Raw genomic sequence first — 21,811 nt, forward strand, 5'->3', positions numbered from 1 at the left:
GGCCCAAGTTACAGTTCCGAATGCATTTGGTACTGACAAATGGGTTCAATAATAGATACGCTGCTATAATCATCAATAAAGTGTCCCATCTGTGACACTGGTAGTGTAACCTACGGTCCCCCAGGAAGGCACAGATAAATGTTTTTAAAGTCAGTCATGCTGCACTCTATCAAGTCTTAGGTGACACATTCATAGCTTTTGCTACCCAAAGTCCCAGAAGAGATACAGACTATTTGTTTTCAGTAAGCCCAAACTGTAACGTAGCCCAATATCCTAAATGCTGAGGTTGGGAGCAATTCTGTTAAGGAGGATAAACATAATCCATAGACAAATAGAAGCAGCTCTGTTACAGGGAACTGCTAGCCACTAAACATCTAAGTTTCCAACAGAGAAGCATGCAAAGAGAGAACAGAAATGCATATTGCTTGCATCTCCTTTTGAAACATTTCAGTAGATCATGCTTGACTCCTGAATCCTTTCTGGAGCTTACAGCACCCTCTTCCTCTCCCACACCCCCCATTTTTGTTACCCAGATATATAACAGGCTAACACTAGGCTCTGTGGAAGCAATTGCTCCACTACCTCTGTCTAGACAATATGAAATTGTCACAAATGACATCTAAAGTACAATTAGCAGAGAAACTGCAATTTCCACTCTCCTCCCCCGCTCACCAGGAAAAAAAAAAAATCACAATTATCATCCTCCAGGTTGTCAGTCAATGCCGCAGTGATGAAGATTAACTCTGCTCACCCTGAGAGATGCTTCTGGCCCAGCTTGCTAAAATAGGAGGAGGGGGATTGTATTTTTTTGTTGGTTTATTTTTTTTTTTTATTAAAACTACTACAAGAAGATATAAATTGCCTCTGTTCAGCAGCATTGAGATCTCAGCAGACTCCTTTTCTGTCAGACATCAGTAGCTATGGAACCGCTGCTCTACACTCGCTCTGTTACCTTGGGTCTGCAAACAGCAGCAACCGCTAGCGAGGGGGGGAAAAGAAGCAAGGTCCAAGTTACAGGACACCTTTACACAAGGGAGAGAGAAAGAGAGTGCACGCACACAAGACACTACAAGCAGAAAAGGGAAATTTCTCAGGAATGAAGCAGCTGAATGCCAGAAGCTGCAGCTTGAGGGGAAAAAAAGTCATGAAGCAACCTCCTCACAGCGCATCAGCCATCGGACTATACCCGCACTCTCCCCACGGGGGCGAGGATCACCACCAAAAGCCTTTTGGGACAGAGTGATTCATCTCGACAGGCTTTGAGAAGATACTTAAATGCAGCAAATTTAACTTCTCAGTAACAGTTTCTAAGGATATGCAATTCCTACACCACATCTTAGATTTGCTGTCGCAGCACGCGCAGTACTGGGTAGCGCTACTCCGCACGACACCGAGGGAAGGGCTTTCCTCCCCATCCAAAAGGGAGTCGCTAACAAACTGCACTGAGGCTTAGTTTCCTTAAAATCAAAAGGGTGTTCAGTCAGCTGCCATCCTCCTAAGCTGCTGCTGCACACTGACAACCAGGCCAAACCAGTAAAACGAAGCAAGCACTCCTGCCTCTCCCACAGTCCCAGCCTTCAGCGATGAAGAGCAATTCATCGTTATCCTTTGAAGCAGAAGTATATCGACAACTCTGGCAGCTTCTGCGAGTTTCCTCCTCTGGTTTTATATCTTCCCTGGAAAGGCTTTTATATCCCCCTATTGCCCATTCGGAGGTGGAATTACCGCACTGCTTCATATTACATCCCTTTTTCAGCCCTCCAAATGACAGCCAGCAGTCAGTTCTCCTGAGCGCTTGTCCCTACGGCTGTGCTCCCGTGGTTCCTCACAGGAATGTAAAGAACAGCAGTTTAAAACTAGATTCCCTTCAGTCATCTTCCTCTTACAGCTCGGCAATGTTTAATCTAAAGATAACAAGAAAGCTGAAGCATGAAGACAGCTGAATGTTCTCCAGCTGCCCAACAGTACTGCTACCCTCCCTCAAATCCTAAGCTCAATTATTAACTGTTAACAAGCACAATTAATTATTGGAGATCAATTCTAGCCTCAACAGAACACTAGAAAACTATTCAAAAATCTCAACCAACCCAATCCACTGACTGGGGTTTTTTTTCCCTTCCCTTTTCTCAGAAAAATAAGGAAAAATTATTTCAGACATCTCTCTATTGTGTTGCCTACTTTCAAAGAGCAAATTGAAATCACGTAAGGAGAAACCATCAAGCGTTTTGTTCCATAGCTTCATTTTCCATAAAAGTTTTGTAGTTCTCGTCAAACAGAAAAACACTATTGCTATCACCAGTTTCATATTCAAGCTTAAAATAAAAAAAAGCAATCAGTATGCAGTTCTAAAGATTGCCTGAAAAGATGATTTCTAAAATTAAGCCCTTAACATAGTCTACTCTGATACCTCTAACCCAACATTTCTAGACTGTTTCAGCTTTCACATGGTTATGGTTAGACGTATTTAGCCTGGCATCAAGATTTGAATTAAGACAGGTCAGAAGCAGATGATTAGAAGAGAAGAAACAGTCAAACAAAATGGTCAAACTTTTCTTGTGACAGTTGTAACCATCTACAAGTGATAAATACCCTGAGAATTTCACCACTAATGAAAACCTCAACACTCACTTTTGCACTTCCCTCAGTTAGCTCCTCCATCCCCTTGTTCACATCTTTGCCATACAACTCATCCTCGGTGATGAACGAGAGCTGGTGGCTGCCCTTCTTATGAGTACCCAAGCCCTGTTAGGCATTATTTTCATCACCTTTTTTTTTTTTTTTAAAGTTATTCCACATAATGAACGCCTTTTGCAAGAAAATTTCCTTTCTTTAGGGAAAGCAGTGACAGCAAAGATACAATACATGATCACAGATACGTTCCAAACATGGCCTTTGTAGAACACCTTGGCCTGTTTGTGAGAAAGAACTTGTGCTAACTCTGAAGGGCAACCAGGGACAGAGAAGACATCCTTCCCAGCTGGAGGTGTGGAGTTGTCAGAGAAGCAGGTTTGATATAGGACAGAAGTTATCACAAAAAGAAACATTTTTCCCCCTTCACTGATTCTGGGCAAGAATCCTGTAGAAAACAAGCTGTAAGGACTTCTCAGTCAGAAAACAGACCGCACGTCAGGTCTTCAACCAGGATGGGAAGGAGTACATTTGGGAAGGTGTGCAGGGAAAAGGAGCATAATTACATGAAACAAAGAACTGTAGGTAAGAGTTTGAACAGCAGAAACAAGCATTGGGATTTGAGTTCTCCTAATCACAAGGCAGGGAGCAGAGTTTCCAAAAGAACATGGTTAACCCTTTAAAGTTTACTTACTTCAGTTAGAAAATCATACCACATGATGAACTGCGCTATTACTGCACCTCTGCTCTTGGACTAGGACTTCAACTTCCATTTACCACCTGATGTCACAGAAGCTACACAGCACCTTTGGAGCTCATCATAGGGAAAAGTCAGTGGCTCTGAGGAAGATGACAGATTTTTTAAGTGCACCCAAGGTCGCACTGTTAGTCTATTACTTCACCTGCTGACAAAGGCCATGCATCAGAACAAAAGATGAGCAAGCATTACGCAGAGGTCCTCATCATACAGCACCAGGAGAATGGTTAATGTGTTATTTCAACAGGCAAGAGGAAGCACACATCCATGATAGACGTTAAAAGGGTCAAGAGCAGCTATGGCAGCATTGATTAGTTTGGCAATAACTCCAACATGAAAAGAACGATGAAAGATCTTGCACTTTCATTTTGCAGGGCCAAAACTTGAGGGGCAGGGAGGGGAGAAAAAATTTACATCAACTCAAGCTACCGCATGTCCTGTTTTGCTCTACAGTGGCAGTTTTATACCACTGCTCAGAATGAGGCAGGCACCAGCCTGCCTTCAGCCAAGCTGAAGACAGCCATCACATTCCTCCCCGTAGATCCTTAACAACATGCGATTATATCAGAAATTCAGCTAGAGGGAATCGGTTTCTAGTCATCATGGTTATGATAACAGGCTTGGAAGCATGGCCAGAACATAGCCAACATAATGAACTCCGTCAGCCTGCAGACAGCTTTACTCTTCTGAGGGCTCTTCTACCTACCTTCATATGTATAATGTCTGCTTCAAATTCTCCTTGTTCTGGGAGTTCCCAACACCACAGATTGTGTGGACAGCAGAAGTTTCTGCTTACCCACGCACGCAGATCTGCGTCAGCTTCTGGGATAATTACATAGGGCTCCTGCTTCTCCATAGGGAATTGAAGAGGAGGTGTCTTTCCTGAGGGAGCAGAAGCCGTACTGTTATCTCCATAGGCTTCTAAGGCTACGAAAACAGAGGTCCCACCACACATCAATCGCTTCCTTTAAAATGTTCTTGTTCAGGCTGGAGTAATGAAGAGAGTCAGGTCAAGAGATGACCAGCAGGGCAGTTCAGCCACTTACCCCAGCCCTCCCACTTCATGAAGACAGAGGCAAGATTTGACACTAATGCATTTCAAGCAGAAAAATGAGTCAGCTTCCTGGCAGATAATGAACCCTGTTTATTCACAGCCTTCGGTTTCAGCAGGTGCTTTCTCAAGAAGAGCAAGGGAGGGGGTCAGTTACATCATCACACAATTGTGCCATTTGGCACCATCAGTTAAATATGTATGTGGAAAATGATTAAAATGCATGTTAGCTATTCAACAGACCAGAACGGCTCAACTGGAGAAATCTAGAGTCATCACTATTTTGGTTACAGTTGTATTACTGAGTCAGATCACAGGTCCCTCCCTCTCCTCTTGCTCCAGGCCCAGAGAGTAGATGCATGCTGCTCTACTGCAAGTTCTCCAGCCCAGATTCTGTAATAAGGAGCAAATAATTGGATGAGGGCACTTTGGCCCCTGGCGCACCGCGCTGTGTGCATTTATAAAGAGTGTGAAGAATGAGTGCACGAACGCAATATATGTAAGTGACTGCACACCTAACGACCAAGGGCTTGTATTAGCGTAAAAAAGAGGCAGATTATACTGCCAACGTCTCCAGCTCCTCCCCACACTCAAGAAAGCTACACAGAGCTTTTAGTTGAGCAAGCAGGCCTGAAATAGAAGGTCTGAGGGCCTGCCCACAACTTGTTTCTTGGCAAAAGGAAAACAAAACCAAAGCAAAACTTAGAGATTGTTTTAACATTACTTATCTGAAGCCAGACAACGAGCTCTAGGAATCACAGCTAGATAGTTTAAGCGTGTCGAAGACCACCACTAATCGTAAGTTGAGCATCATCCCCCAGACAGAATACCACAAGTACATGAACCCAATGCACGTTAAGTAAAAAATGGGAACAGGAGCCACTGTTCCAGGTCAAGTGAGCTTGTCTGGAGATGCTGCCCACCCTGCAGCAGTTGGATCCGGAGGCCGCAGGGAAGGCATGTGCAGACAGCACAGGAGACAGGCAACCTAACAAAGGATGGCTTTCAAGAGAGAGAAGCTATTCACACTTCTTCCCTGTCTGTAGGAAAGCTGAGAACTGCTATGTTTTATGGTATCCTCAAATAGCTAGCTGTTTGAAGTCAGCTGTCTTTCAACTTCTAAGCAATCTGTCTTTATCTAGTATCTTTGTTGTATGGTCATCTCACACAGGCCTTCCTCAAAAGAAAAAAAACAAACACCACAAAAACCAAAACAACCCACCCAACTCTAGATCTCGTTACTCCTCAGTAAAAGCAAAAAAGTAAGCCAGTTTGGAAGCATCCTCATCAGGAAACATCACTGGAATCCAATTTCAACAAGTTCCCTTGCTGCCATGCTGGAGCAGGCGAACACAAAGCAAAGTCCCAGAACAGTCCCACAGACAGACACCCGTAGGGAAACAGGTCTCCGTTTCCTGGAGACTGCAGAGGAACAAAGTTTACCTATTTCTTTTATAGATGGACTCCTCATTGCCACGCCTGGACTACCAAAAAAAAGAGGTGGGAGAAGGGGAGTGATTTGACTGGGGAAACACCATGAAGGTATTTGAGAAAGCAGAGTTATTTCTATACCCGCTTAATTTGCAAGCCAAGCTGCTGCAAGAGTAACACGGGGAAAAGAATCTCTTTCTGTGTGCTACAGTCATTGCTGTATGTTTAAATTCAGGCCAAGAAAAAGAAAAGAAGGCTTAAGCCTTTCTGCAAGTTTGGTGAAGCCTGCACATGCTCAGCTTTCCCAAGTACTCAGGGAAGCTCGGCAGCAGGGAGTGACCTCTATTAGTCACTGCAAGAGGGAAAGCACAAAGCATCATTTTTTCCCCCATCAACTCTCAGTAATGAAGTAAAAGGGCTCTAGAAACCTTACATTATTCTTAAATCAGGAAACCAGCAAAGGCAGGGGGAGGAACCTTTGTGCAAGAAAACAGTCACCTCTTTCACCTGCTCTTCTACATAACAACTACCAGCGCATTCAGGAGCTCTAACGTCTACCACGTCAGTAGTAGAAGTCTGCCCAGGAGACAGCAGGCTCGGTCTGGAAAAAAACCACAAAGCTGGAAGGGTGGCAGCAATAACCTCAGAGCTCGCGTAGACATCAGCCGGCCATTTAGACGTCATGGCAGCCTCTCCTACAGTTCAGGCTGTGGTTACGTTCTGCTGGTAAAACTAACTTGTATTTTCCACTTTTAGAAAAGGCCAAACAAACAATACATGCCAAGTTTTTCCACAACCTGCACATCTCACCCATCACCACAGCTAATTATCATGTCTACATGTTTATGTCACCTTCAGATTATCACTTCACTTTACGTTTGGCACTGACAAATTAGGTCTCCATTCATTCCTGTGTGTCCAGGCTAACACTTCCAGAAATCATTCCCCCACCCCACAGTTTTGGCCTTCTCCCCTCAAGCCCCCCTTCCCAACCACAAACTTGAACCTCTTGTCTCTGTTTCCAAACCCCTTCATAACTTCTATTTACCCCACTGTTCCTCACTAACTACTGAGGTGTTACTTATCTCTATCACCATCATTTTCAAGAATTGTAATGAGCATCTTTCGAATTATCTCTCACCAAGCCTGAAAATAGCACAGCGTGAACTTTTCCAAAACTTTCAGATAACACATGGAGGCCAGAAAATCCTTCTTTCCGCAGCACAGGTAAGGTCTACACACTAAGTTTAAACAAAATGCTGAGCCCAAACTACAAATGCCAGGACACCAGGCTAGCAAGGTTTCCGCAAGTAGTGGGCTTGAACATAAGGGGTGGGGAGAAATGATATTGGGTAGGCGCATTTAGATTTGGCACAGGACACAGTGCCACTGATGTGCAGCCTGAGCAGCCAGCATCGTACTGCTGCCTCTCTCCTCCACAGCTCAGAGATGTGCCCTCCTCCTGCTCAAGTCCCCCTCTTTCAGTGAGCTCAACGCATCACTGCCGCAAGAGATATTAAATACTTGAATAAGCAAGCCACAACTGCTGTAAGCAATTAGGAAAAAAAAATAGTAACAACGCAGGTTTTGTGAAATAAGGAACAAAAGAAGATGGAATGCACTAGGTATGTGGTTCTGTCTCCACCACAAGATGCATTTTGTAGCTTTAGGTAAGGCAATTCCCTCCTGCTTTAATTCCCTCCCCCCAAAAAAGTATCGGGAGTAGCACTGCCCTCTTCTCTTATTTTGATGGTAAATTTCAGTCACAGAACTGATTCCTAGCAGGCAACTCTGTACCCACAGCAGGGGGCAAGGAAATGTTCTGGTTGTTTTGTTTTTAAGGCTAGGATATGAGACACACGCACCTTTTCCTTCAGTGCTTTACACAGCGAGAAAGCTACCAGAAGCCAATATTCGCAGAGATCTGAACAGCCTGGTCATTTAAATCAAAAACCAGGGCAGCACATCAGAAGCTCAGGCTCCAGCACACATCAGAAGCTCAGGCTCCAGCAGGAACTCAAGAACAAGCCGTAAAAGTGACTATACTCTTTTCCATTTTACATACAGCACTCACCATTGCTGGGCAGGAATGGGAGTGTTCCTACCCTGTCAATCTACTTTAACCACAGACTGGTCCCAGCTTGACCACAAGTCAACACCGTATCTACAATTTAGAACTGGAAGAGGCATGAGCAAGCCATGCCTATTTGCATCAGAAAAAAAAAACCAAACAAACAACAACAACCAAAACATATTCACAGCCTTCTTATGGAAAAGCCCCAACATTTAGCTCACAGCATACTTGAACAAGAAAATAAACACAGCCCCGTGGAAAAGGTGACCGCCCAAACTCCAGTCAACATCTGCCAAGCATTCCTCCAGAAAATAAACCCCGTATTATGGAAGTCTTCTGAGGATGGATGAGCAACCATTTAAATGCAAACAAAACCTTTGACAAGGCAGACTGCAAAGAAAGGTCTGCTCCAGGCTTGGTAGGCAATGAGCAAGAAGTCCAGACGAATTCTGCAAAGTTGGTCTTTTACAGCTCTAACTGATGGCCATTTCCACGTCAGAAAGACAAAATACCTGCTTCACCTCGAGATCCATCTACACCTGTCCCTTTCAAACCCTTAAAAAAGACAAGAGGATAAGCTGCTCCCTTGCTTGCATTCTGTATCAGAGTCATTTCCCTCAGGATCCCCATTCCTGCCTTTGCCCAAACACTGAAGAACTTGCAAATGTATGGTAACTAAGGAGATAAGCTGCAATTAAGGACTGGGGGGTCCTCAAGCTACCTTGGTTTCTTTATATAAGAACTCAGAAAGTTTCTGTTTCCGCAAGGAGACAGGAAAGCATGGAGCAGAAGCAACATTACCCCCTTGTGGCAGCAAAGCAATATGGAAATGAAATAAATTCTGAGAAATTCAAAAGGGGAGCAGACTAGGCGTTTCTTTTCATACCTGTTGTATGTATAGAGAGCTGCGTGCTGCCAGAAAGGCCATCAAGACTGAATAAAGACGTGATATGAGCTGGAGTCACTGTACTGCCCAGGCAGGTGAGAACAGTACCACCACTTCCACCCTGCTGCGCCTGGTGTTCCTTCAGGCCTTTACATGCCTGACCAGAGCAGGGCACAGGGGTCTGCGTTTAGCTAATAGGTGAAACACAGGTAGAGCATTTATACCTTTCTAAGGGAAAGGGAACACAGCCAAACTCATTCGCAATGTATAGCGCTGATGACTGGATCACATTCATAATCCTATAGCACTCTCATCTCAGCTAGATAGAAATCCCGGATTGCTAAGTACCACGCAATCTGAGCTCAGGAAAGACGACTGGGTTCACATTGTGTAGCAAGAATGCAGGTAGAAGGGACCTGAATCCTCAGACAAGAGCTGGCAAAATGAAAGACAGAAATTTCACCCTGGACCCTGTTACGTGGTTCCAGGGAAGCTGCTCTGCACGCGTCACTTGTGCACACTGCATCCAACAGACTAAAACACGTCAGAAAGCAATGCCTTTGGTCAGCTGTGCAACTTCGGCAGGTCAATTATTTGCACGGCGCTGTGGACTCTGCACTTTTATACACTCACAAACAAAATAAAGGAGTTTATACAAGCGTCCCCAGACAATACAAACTTCCCCCCTCACATACACTCCTTCCTACCTGTGTGCATGGCAAAAGCATCACCCAGGACAGTTCAAAAGACTTCTCAGATTTTCAGATAACTTCAATAGTCTATCTTGTCTGCCAGACTAAATAGGTGAGGCAAGGCAAAAACATTATGCATTCATCAGACACAGAAGTTACTCATACCACAGCCTACAGAATTTGACCTCTGGAATGAGTGCAATGGAGTGGTTAGAGAAGTTTAACATAATTGCCAGACAAAGCTTCTTAATGGAAGAATAAGGATAATAAGCATTTCCTCATGAAACACAGGTTTCATGCAAACATGCCTGGCAATAGGCCAGGGCTCATCTTTCATTTGCAGTAATTCATTCACATCTCTAGTTAAAATAGACAGGTAAACAACATCAGAATTGCCCCCTTAGTATATTACAAGCAGCTAAATCTTGAAAGCATAGAGGACAAGTTTCCCTTTGTGTATTCCTTTTCCCCCTTTCTAGGGATAGTTTCACAGAATAAGGTTTGAAATATGTCAACAGGGGCAAACACGGCACTACTTGCTCCTTGCATCCATTCTAGAAAGACTGTGGCCTGGGGTGCCATGCCAGAACCAAGAAAGCCCGCTAGATTTAAAACCAGAGGATTTTCTTTCTTTGTGAAATAACACACTGGTTCTGTAGATATCACTTGTGTCATATTAAAATAGCCAAAGAGGTGGCATTTGAAGATCTGGATCAAATTTATTAGACAGCATTGCACTGTACCTGTCATTAATTGATGAGCTGAAATATATTTCAGTGGAGACCACTGCTACAATTTTATATATAATTTTCTTAAGAAGGTGGCACTAGTTCCTCTCAAATATGCAGCTGATCAGAAGAATCTTCTTTCATTCCCTGTTCAACTTTCATTATCAACCTGAATTGGCCCACACAGCAACAATGGCTTAAAGTACTTACAGGATCTTTTCCCTCACCTAAGATTACATATTAACACAATGCTTCCTGAACCCATTTTTTAATTAACAGGAAGTTATAGAAACATTAAACTAGCCATCATCTGTTGCTCAATTACCTTTCCTTCATCCAGAGCTTGCCAATAGTTTCTATCACTAATTTTATGCAGCACATTTCACATGACAACTTCAGGGATTTCTGAGGCTCTTTTTACTTTGATGTTAAAAGTGAGGCAAAGATAGATCCACAGAGGAAAAAAACCTACATTTGAATTAATGTGATCAGCCTGGAGAACCTCAGAAAAGCTGAAGCTCAGTCTCACTGAGCCTCTGCTTAAGGTAGACCATAAACCTTCCCCAGTCTCATACCTCACTGACACAGCTTCAAGAAGCCCACAGCTCAACGCCCGTGCTGCTTTCAGGCCAAGCTGAATGTGCCAGGACTGCTGTATTGCCGAGGCTCCCGGTTCCTCCTAATAGAGGTGCCAGAGCTGTTAGTCAGGAATAGCTTCATTACATGCTTATTAATCCCTTCATGATTAGCCCAAGATAATTAGCCCAGCACCATCAGAAAGAGCAGAATTCTCTCCCTACCCAACTGCCATAGCTGCATCAACAGAATTCAAAGAGGAAGAGTCTTCATTAAACTACCTATTAACTTAATTGACCCTCTATGGCAATATCTTCCCAGCAAGCTACTTCTCAGCCAGGCGAGCCAGGTCAAGGAATGGATCCTGCCCATGAGAACATACACATGCAGTTTCCAGATGCCATTTCTATCTTAAGTTTTTCAGCTGGCCTTTGAATACATAGTTCAATTGCCCAATGAGGACATCTAATGGAGAAACAAAGAAGAACAGAATATAAAACAAGTTACAAGCAAATACACGCATGTCCCCCAACGCTAACAACTAACCCGAGGTCCACAGGCACAAAATTACATCGACTGAAAGTGTGTAAGCAGTTATCACTTGCACCTCAGGCTTGAAGGCTTGCCTTCCCTCCTCTATTTCCCCAGCACTTTCAGCGTTACACAGCTTACGTCTCATGAACCTTAGTCACCATCTTTGCACGCTTCTGCAGCTGCAAAGGTTAATAGACATTTTGGACTCTGCTGCGCAGGAGTGGTTCCAGTACTTCCAATTGTGGGAGCACACCCTAGGTCTGGGAGACAAGAAGGCTGGACCTGAGGATGTTCATTCTATGCAAAAATCACGTTAAGTGGGTGCTTGCTGACTTGTTATTGCTCTACAAGGAAAAATGTAATGGCTAGTTTGAGAAGGGAAAAAAATTACACCTGCAGGATATAGCTACCCCACATGCAGGGTTCCTTTTAAGGGGAAAGACTTCAGAAAGCTCCCCACAAGTTTACCCAACGTGTTTAACAGGAAAGGAAATGAAGTTTTACTTCAAGGAAATTGCCGTGAGCGTTTAATACCAGACTGCTCACTGCTCTCAGCTTCCTTACCTCACTACTCTACAGTTACCTTAACCTCAGTTAGAAGGGAAGCAGAAGCCCCTGCCATACCTGTTCTTGAGAAGGGCCTGATAACAGAAGCAGGAGACTGGGAAAACAAAAGAGTTCCTATGAGCTTCTCGGCAACCTCTGCCAGAAGGGTTTCACTAAAAGTTTCACCTTACAGGAATTCCTCTGGAATTAAGCTCATGCATCGAACCACGCACTCCTAATCAACGTCTCGGCAAAAAGCACCTGTTTGCACAGGCGACCAGGTAGGCAACTACCCCTGCACAGATGCTACAGCCATTGAGCAGCCAGCAGCAACCACCACGGGCAACAGGCAAAGTGACCCAGAGATTCAGTAAAAAGACTCCAGCTGTTAGGCAGGAACCCATCCAGCTCCTGCACGCTGGGGTGGACTGTTATATGGCTCAGGGCATTTTTAAATTATACAACTCCCACAGAAAAGATCACATCTACAGATCCCACCACGCCTCATCGTCCAAATGTGCCAACCGCCTGATCAAGAAAAAGGTTATTCGCCCCCTTTATTTCTGACACTACGGTGACTCGGTCCAGAGAACAAGCAACACAGTGGAGGCACTATGAGCATGTACAGCTATTTCAAAAGGAAGATAATGTAAGATTTACTCAAGTGCCATTTTAAAGCTAAATTTGTCAGCTCCTTCTCACCTCTCTGCCCTTTAATAGGGAACTAGAGGATATCTGATTTAAATTAACAGCGGGTAAGTCCAGGCCCAAGAAAGAAGTCGTTACTACGTAATCAGCTTGAGACACTCATTATGGCAGGCTGTAAAAAAAACTGGGGCAAGGATTTAGAAGCAGATGAATAATTTCATGACCACCATCACTTACTTGCTATGCAACTACAGCAACAAAAAAGGCAGCCACTGTTCCAGCCTGAGTATAACCAGCTTATCTGCAGGAAGGAGGAAAGAATTCCCCTTCCTCAGGCACTCCTGTGTACAAAGCCTCCTCAGTCAAGTTACATCTGCGTCCAACCTGGAAACTTTGCTTTCTCACAGCACAAAGCATCCATTTCGGAGAAACAGCAGGACTGGACCTTTCCTCTGACAAGCGCACAAACCACTCGACAGAGAGGACGTCAAACCCAGTAGGGAAACCCTATCCGAAGTACCAATGTAGCTGAATCATCCATACAAACCAGTGGAGACACTTTCACACAAAGCACAGGTCCTTCCTGGTACAAGTTTGATTTGACTCGTTCTGTTTCCTGTAACACAGCTGAAGTATTAAAAAAAAAAAATCCTTCCAAAAAAGAATCACCTTCTTAAAAAAGCATACAGCAGAACCTAAAATTTTCTGTGATCAGCATGCCTCCAACCAGCTCACCCTAGATTCGGGTCAATGGGAGCCATTTTAAAAACTTATCTCTTTATCAAAGGCAAGCAAACTACATGGGTTTGACCAAACACTCGCAACTAAGGTATATGCCCATACCACTGACACAAAGCTTTGACTTTTTTTGCCCTATATGGCAACACCAAGGAAATGATTGTTAACCCTTCCAACTTAACAACTACAGCCTCAACAAGACACAGCACTCAAGAAAGCAACTCTCACTGCTCGTGCCCAATTTTCTATGCCTACCCTGCGCAGATTCTCCGTGTAGAGCCCGTCCGTGGTTTGGGGCACAAAGGACAGTGCAGCACATCCTGTGTTCCCACCCTTCTGCAGTGTCTGGGAAACACCAGGAGCACAGCTCACCCCAGAGATCTGCTGCCAGAGCCCGTACTTTTGCCCGTCTGTCCTACCGTTCTCCTTTCCCGTTGAGAGGTCTGGTGTTTGTCCTTACAGACACCCTCAGAACCTATCTGCAGCGTGACAATGGCAGCTATAAAAGACATCAACGCAACGTCTCTATTTTCATCTACATAAATAGCACATGACCACATGAGAAAAGGTTGTTAACTCTGAAAATACTGAAAAAACTCAGACTAGATGGGAAAGGTTTAAGAAAAAATAGAGGAGGAAGGCCAAGCACATATCTTACCTCCTCAGTGAATCCTCCTCTGAGCTTTCCTCAGGCATTTCCTGGTTTAAGGCCTCCTGTGATACATTCCCAGGTCTGCTTGAAGCCGACTGGCTGTAAACTCTTTCCCAGTGCCCCGTCTCCTGGTTAAAGACCACTCCCACGGTCCTCTCCTCCTGCGGGGTGGAAGAGCTGCCCAGCTGCAGCCTGCTAGAGGCAGGAGCTCTGCCCTCGGTTCTCTCTGCAGGCTGCACCTGGCTGGTATTTGGAGGCACACCCTCAAACGTGCTTTGGACCTGCCCTGGTGTGTAGCTAGGCGTGCTTCTTTCCCAGCGCAGCGTGTCATTGTTAAAGGTCAGCAGGTTATGACAAGCGCGACAGCGGTTCAGGTGACCCCGGGACAAATTGGAATTGTTTTCACTGCTGTGTGGAGTCTGCTGATGGGAGGGACCCGGCCGATCAGGCTCAATGTTGTTGTTGAGCATTTCTTGAGCCTGTTGCGACTGGCTGGGCTCCCCACCAATCCCCTGATCTAACTCCTGAAGCCGGTCATATTCCAGGAAGAATCGCCTCAAATCACACTGGAGCTCATTACGGATGCTGGCCGGATTGCTCGGGCCAGCGCTACCACCACTGTCCGCCTCAGCCCCTGGGGCCAGAAAGCCTCTCCCTTCTGTCGCAGAGGTATAGACCGACGCCTGGGAACCTCCCTCCTGCTGCCTCAGCACCGACAGCAAGCTCACGGAGGAGGCACTGGTCCTAGGGGGAGGCATGGCTTCCAGCTCTGAGCGAGAGCTCATGTTCAGCACCGTCCTGGACCAGTCAGACCCGCCTAAGCCCGAAGCCATCTCTCTCGCAGACTGTTGGTACCGGGACTGGTGGCCCGCCAAGGGCCCGCTGAGGGACCGCCGCGTGGGGCCCAGGCTAAGGTTGCGCAGGGTGTTGCCAGCAGTGCTGCTCTGAACCGTGCTGAAAGCAGAGGGCCTGTTAAGTATCCCCTGCTCCTCCTGCGCTACGGATGCCTGCTCTGGGGGCTGGTAAGGCTCTGTCTGCACAGAGGAGAAGGAAGTGCCAGTGGCCCCAGAAGACGTGGAGGGTGCGTTTTCCTGGTGTGGGAAGAGAGAAGAAGGAAGTCTTGCACTAGAGCATCGGCTGCAAAGGCACAACATCCCCAGGTGCTGGCAGCACTCTGCTGTGGGATAGCTGACACGCTCCCGGAGCCTGTTATAGACAGATGCCCTTGTGTTCTCACTGGCTGGAGGCGGAGGTGGTGGTGGTGGCGGTGGTGGAGGGGATGGGGTAGCAGAGTCTTGAACACTGTTTTGCTCTCCCACCTGTATGCCAGAGGAGCGGGAGGACAACATATGCAGGAAGTTGTGGAGGAGAGGCGTGCGCCTCACAGGCTGAGAAGGAAGGATAGCGCGCTGGCGATAATGCGGCATCTCTGTGCTGTCCACGGAGATTTCCACTTCCTCATCGCTCTGCAGAAGGAAGCAATCAAAGTTCAGTCACCTCACGGCAAAATCCTGTACCTCCAAATAAACGGCAGAAAGCCAGCTACCGCCCCAGACAGACGAAAGGATGCAATAAGTCCCCTCCTAGAGGCCTTGACTTGCAGGAAACCAGCTGACTCTTTATTTCCAAGTTCATTTTATGGATCCAGACAAACTCTTCCTACAGCTCAGTGAGCTTTGACAATACACTGTTCATACCAACAGAAGCATCAGCATCTGAGGGTCAGCAGCCGTGGGGAGCACTGTTAATACCTTCAAATCCAGCAGAATGTCACAACAGACCTGAAAGAGCAGGGCCATTGGGACATCCGTCCCACCACTAATGAGATAGTGAGGGCAAAACAAACACACTTCAGAGAGCTCTTTAATAGCCCTGCACATAACACAGGAACGTTCATGTGACCAATTAAGGCGAGACAGAACTCGGCTTAGAAGGACTTCAGGTTTTCAGAAAAGCACAAGACTGCTTAGGAACAGACTAGGGTTAATGTATGAGAGCATTTTGTAATTAGTCAGTCAATACAGGTACTGACATTCCCCTTACCTGCTGGTTAGAAGGGTTAACAATTGCTGTGAGCAAGTAATGTCCCAAGGGATCAAACCGTACCAGCCTAAAACAAAAGCAGAGCCAGAGTATCAATCATCAGTTCACATTCCACATTGACACAGGAAGCTGGACATAGCAGGGAAGAAAATCCCACGTGAAATATTTGCAATGAGAACATTACTACATTACCACGACCATCTTCTGAAGGACCTCAAAAAGTTTACGCATTAAAGAAGAAGAAAACATACTTATCTAGCTGTAGACTGCAGCTATTTCATAGTCCACAGCAACACTAGATAGAAGTTAAAAGCTGGAAGCAAGAACTGCTGTATCAATTGAAATAGCCAGGAAATTTTAAGGAATATGTACATATATATTACAAATTGGAATTCAGTACAAAGGGAGAGATTAACTTCCCTTGAATGTTACATCATTGTCTTATTTTAAATTGCTCAAAAGAAGGCATCAAGTTTTCAGCAACGCAGTTTCCTCTACAACTGCACCAAAGTAATAGCTCAGCAACTCTCTTCCAGCAGCTTCTGGGTTCTCTCATCCTTATAGCTGACAAGTTTAATTACGAAGCTTACAAATGAACATGAAGTAGATCTTGGGCATTTATTGGGCACAGGTCAGATTACAAATATGAACAACCAAGCTGATCTATTATTTCCAATTGCTTTTTTTCCTGTGCACAGAACTGTTTTTCTACCAGTTGGGTCAAGGAGCTGGAAGCAACGCTTCTCTCTGCTGCCTCAGTGCAGAGGGTGCAGCATCCCAGAGGAACCCCCACACACTCCCCAAATCTGACCATTTTTCACATACAAGTCTTCTCTTCCCCCAGAAGCAAGAACTCACCTGACCCGCTCCATTTCGCTGGCTGTTTTCACCACTGCAAAAGGCTCCCGACGACTCCAGTCCCAGAAATGTATCTCATTGGCAGTTGCAATCAGCAAGAGCTGAGCCGTAGGATGAAAAGCAAGCGACGCAATGGCATTGTTGCTATCTGTGAACCAGCTCTCGCTTCCACCCTGAGTGAGGAGTCAAGAATCACAAGCAGTTTATCACAAAGTTTGAGATCATTAGGTTTTCCACGTATGTGCCGTCTCTCCAAGACTCTGCCTGGAGCATGGAAGCGACGTACTTTCTTAGCAACAACAGTTGCTCTCGTACAAGGTCATGCGTCATGTCTAGAACATAACACTACTTGCAACAACGACCATAGATGTACGTGTCTCAAGCAGCCTGTAAAAATGCTGCATTTCAAAGCGACCAGGTAAGTATACATGTTTTGTCCCTGTGCCAATCACCAGACTAGGTAGAATTGGCAGAGCAGCAGCTTCTCTAACAAAGAGTTCAGATACGCTCCATGGAATGAAAAATGCCACGTCTTTCAAGTAAGCTAAACAGGCACCTTGCACAAAGTTCTCCAGCATTGTCTGTATCGCTCTAATGAAATAAATAGGCACGGCTAAGGAGCATGACCTACCTGGCGGGATCGAACAAAGAATCTGTCACCTCCTCTCTAAACAGAAGAGGATGGCTATGACCTGTTCTATGCTTTTAGAGACAGGTCCCAGCAAAGCTTCCAAACAGATCTCTTACCAGGCAGCGTTTGGGAAACAAACTCGGACAAAAAAAGTCACCACCCACCAAACAGCAAAGGCACATATGTTTCAGGAAAGACTTACGTGTAAATCCCAAATTCTAACCTCCCCATCTAGGCATCCTGAAGCAATGAGGCCCGGGATGGTGGGATGGAAGGTGACACACCAGGGAGTGCGGCGATGCCCAACCAAGGAATGAACGCACTTGCCCGTTTTCACCTCTGTGATGTAGATGTTGTGGTTCACATGTGTGGAAGCCATTAGGGTCCTGGGAATGCAGAAAGTAGGACAAACGTTAGCATGAGAAGAGTACAGCAAAACCAGAGCATGGTTAGCTTCATCTCAACAGGGTCTGTTCACACCTAACCCAGCAGCTCTCCCACACAGAGCTCAAAGGGTAAGAGGCTACTGTTTCACCAACGGCCACAAAGCTTCCTGTAGCCAGATTTCGGGGTCCATGCAAACATGAGCTCATCCGATCTGCAAGGACAAACTTGACCTTGAAAGTCAGAGTGAACATGCAGCTCAGAAGGAACTCCTGAGTGACAGTTTGGGGCAAATAAGTATTCCCAATTCTCCACACTATCTCAACCGCTGTCAAATCAAGTGACACTAAGAGAGATCCCATCTCCATTTCTGCTTCCAATACACACATCATTCTGCTCTGTTCTTTAGTCCTAGGTATCCCAGTGGGTGTGCCACATCACTTGGCACGTTGTGCTAAAACACCCTTTACTCCCTCAAGTTTCTTATGAAATCCCACGGTGGCCGCACAGATCCTTTTTCCTTAGGACTATGCATCGCTTGGGTACCTCAGAAATTAAACACCAACTATGCTCGAAGCTGTGAGATTAGGAAGGTGCGCACGTTCCATCCATGCATGTCAGGAACCAGAAGTTTCACTCGGCTATTCAGGACAGGACAACTCAACGGGCACAAGCCTCCATCACTTTTGTAAGTGTAAGGAGACTGCTGAAACAGGGAACGAACTAGGAGTTAATTACCTGTCTGGACTAAACGCCAGCAAGAAGGTGGAGCGTGGACTGTCTGGTAACTCAACTTTCTGAAAAAGCCAACAAAGCAGGAAGTGTTGCAAGTGTCATATGATCATACTTTAACTGTAAGCCACACAGACAACAAGGGGAACCCGCTGCAGGAACATATCTAGTATCACATCGCTGCAGGAACTCAACAAAGCCAGAGAGCATATCAAGTGTAACACATCAAATGTACAATCACGAGACAATTTTTTTCAAATCCCTGCCTCCCTTCCCCCACTCTGAGATCAAGCTATGCACCTCTATCCCACAACCTTACCTTGCCCTCCCATTTCATCCATCGAGTTTTATCCTCCACCAACTCCTGCAGGAGCCGCTGAGCGCCCAAGGCTTGGGTACCCCGTTCCCTACCCCACAGGATGCGGACAGCATTCTTCTCCGGTACAACCTTCATGGCTCTCAGCAGTCAACGTTACACCAACTACCGGGAGGAGACACCAGCAGGTTCCAGATGACAACCACCACCAAGCTACAAATAGGCTATCCACATTTCAATTGCTTATCTTCATGGAAACCTAGAAAGAGAAGAGAATGATAAGGAAGGCAGCTTTTACCTTGATCATCTAGATGAAGTAAGAGCTTTAAACCCCAGAAGACTAGATTTAAGAGAAAAATCTATCCTCTCTTGCAGCCTTTGCTACCTTCTTCCATTATCGAGGCCCAATTTTGACATTTCTGTAGCCACAGATTACTTTGAAAGGTTTTTGAAAGCATCCAGCCCTTTCCTTGTACACATGCCCTAGGCATACCACACCTAAAGAGAATAAAAATTGGCCTTGAAACTCTTTCCCTTCCTTCCGTCTCTTGCTGTATATAATAAAGAAAAACAGATCTATGAAGAGACAGTCTTTATACCTTGAAGATTTAGGTCCTATCTGGGAAGGATGACTAATAGCTAGAGGAATAGTGTTAAAAAATTGACAATATGACAGAGTCTCCAGGGAATAATTCAAATTTCAGTAATAGTAATTATTATCACTGCAAAGGTCAGACGATTGATAGGTCTCAAGTCCAAATTATTTCCAACTGCATCACAGTAACTCACAACGTATGAAAACAACCATGTATTGCACCAAAACCTTACACTGCGGTGGCATCTTGGCCAACTCCATCAAGATGATTCATTTCGCCTGTCTGCACATCATCTTTCCATCTACATTGCTCAACAGTTCACCCAAGTAATGCACAATGGCAAAGATTAATGCTTTTAGTTCACTTTAAGCTGGTAAGGAAAGCATTAATACCTGTTTTCAAGAAAAAAAGTTAATTCTTTAAAAGAACTAAATATAGCGACCCTAATAACAACCAAGTTAGACAGCTTTTGAGTGGTCTCATACATTGGAGTTTGCCAGCCAAAGCTCTCCAGAAAAAAGAAGTTTCTTAGAATACATAAACCAAGAAACACTGCTGCAATGCTATTACCTTTGATCCCAGCAGAGCGCGCATACTACACTGTCATCTCTTTAGAACGTAAAGATCTAAAGATAAAACCTCCTCAGTTCATGTTACACTAAACAAAACCATCAATATTCAAAGGAGAAGAAAGTGGCAACTTAAAAAAGCAAAAAACACACAAACAGGGAAAAAAGGTTCACGTACACAAGAAGAGATGAATTGTTAAATGACGGAACTCAGAACGGTCATTAGCAAATCTTTCTTTCCTCCCACTCTCCCCAAAAAAACCTCCTAAGCAGATGACTTAAGACAGCTGCTGCTTACAGGGAGGAGCTGTCTGAAGAGATAAGCCAGGAGAATGAGTCCTAATAAAGCAGACCAGTTTTCATTTGTAAAAGTACAATAAAGGGTACTGAAGTGATGAACAAGTAAAAGCATCCATCTTCCTAGAAAAGAAATTCACCGCAAAGAAATTCAAGCTAGCTGGAAATTCCCTGATGCTTAATGTGAACAGCATGGGGACCATCTCTTTTAGAGAAGCTGAACTCCGCAGTGTAAAATAAGCCTTCTTTCGAGAATCTGTGAAAGTCAGCCAAACATTAGGTAGGAATTATTCTCCAAAATAAAAGCCTTACTGGAAAGCAACACAAAAACTAAAGATGTCATGCTGCAAGCGGATTCTTAAAAGCAACTGTACAGATGAAAAAATCCCAGACCCAAAAAAGCCAGAACAAGGATAACTGGAGTAGATACAGCCAAAAGCACAGTATAATACAGGAATCACTAAACCAAATATCTTTTTTTCACTAAATGCTAATAAATTCTCATCTGGATTCTGCAAACAGCACCAGTCACCCCTGTTCAGGAACGACTGGATTTAGACGGTAAGCAGCATGGAGGGGAAGGATAGCTCAGAAAGATATAGGCAATAAAAAGCCTATTTTACGGGAGGAAAAGGTAAGTCTAGCTTCGTCTGGTCAAATTAAGAAAATAGTAGCTGAATATTCTATATGGGTGCATTCAAGCAGTAAGGACTATAACAACCCAAGAATAAACATACAAACAGACACAAACGGAAGACCGGACTTGCAGCTGGAATAAGCTGGAAGTTTGAAGAGATCTCAAACATTAAGCTTTGGAATAGCCTTTCAACAGCTGTAAAGGACAAACAACATAAATACCTTAAGAGATCCTGATAATTTACAAGCAGGATAACCCAACTACTCATGAGAAAGAACAAGCTCTGACAACCTAGGAACATTTCAGTCCTATCAGAAGGACTAATGTTCCCTGAAGTACAATAGCAAGAAGGAAATCAAGAGGTTTAACAAACACCTTCATGCATGCTACGGCCAAGTTTGCATATGGTAAAATAAAGAAACAGATAACACCTACAACTGCAGTTAGAGAACCTCTCGTATTCACTTTACTGAAAGACCAAGTCATCTTCACTATATAAAATTAAGTACCTACCTTAAGACAGCTTATCTGTATCTTTGCAGATGTGTACTAATTTCTTGAACTAATTTGGCTATTGCAAACACTTCATATGTGAGCCTCCTGAGCGTGTATGAACTTGATGTTTTTCCCTCGGGGACTGTCCCTCATTTTTTCAGCTTCCTCTGACTCACCTCTTTATCCCATTTGAAAAGAAAACAAAAGAAACTCAGGGCTCAAATGCCTACACAGCGCCCTGCCAACCTGCTCAACGTCTTTAAAGGCTGGGATCTCTGGAGAAAACACTGAATGCATCCTTCTTGAGTGGAG

At 44.8% G+C, this 21,811-nt stretch overlaps 1 protein-coding gene across 8 annotated transcripts in view; it reads right to left on the reverse strand.

The window, feature by feature from the left end:
• The window catches only part of AMBRA1 (autophagy and beclin 1 regulator 1), a 135,052-nt gene that overhangs the window by 104,929 nt on the left and 8,312 nt on the right, over positions 1-21,811 (reverse strand). For 6 of the 8 annotated variants that reach the window (XM_075152204.1, XM_075152201.1, XM_075152200.1 and 3 more), the window contains 6 exons: positions 18,909-19,164; positions 18,596-18,654; positions 17,676-17,859; positions 16,843-17,015; positions 15,985-16,051; positions 13,948-15,407 (listed from right to left, as the gene is read on the reverse strand). In XM_075152204.1, coding sequence (XP_075008305.1) covers positions 13,948-15,407; positions 15,985-16,051; positions 16,843-17,015; positions 17,676-17,859; positions 18,596-18,654; positions 18,909-19,043 — 2,078 coding nt within the window. In that variant the 5' untranslated portion in view covers positions 19,044-19,164. Of the gene's footprint in view, positions 1-13,947; positions 15,408-15,984; positions 16,052-16,842; positions 17,016-17,675; positions 17,860-18,595; positions 18,655-18,908; positions 19,165-21,811 lie in introns of those variants that run through there. The other 2 variants (XM_075152208.1, XM_075152205.1) reach the window with 2 other exon arrangements.

The sequence above is a fragment of the Calonectris borealis genome, chromosome 5 (assembly GCF_964195595.1).
Source record: "Calonectris borealis chromosome 5, bCalBor7.hap1.2, whole genome shotgun sequence".
Classification (NCBI taxonomy): domain Eukaryota; kingdom Metazoa; phylum Chordata; class Aves; order Procellariiformes; family Procellariidae; genus Calonectris; species Calonectris borealis.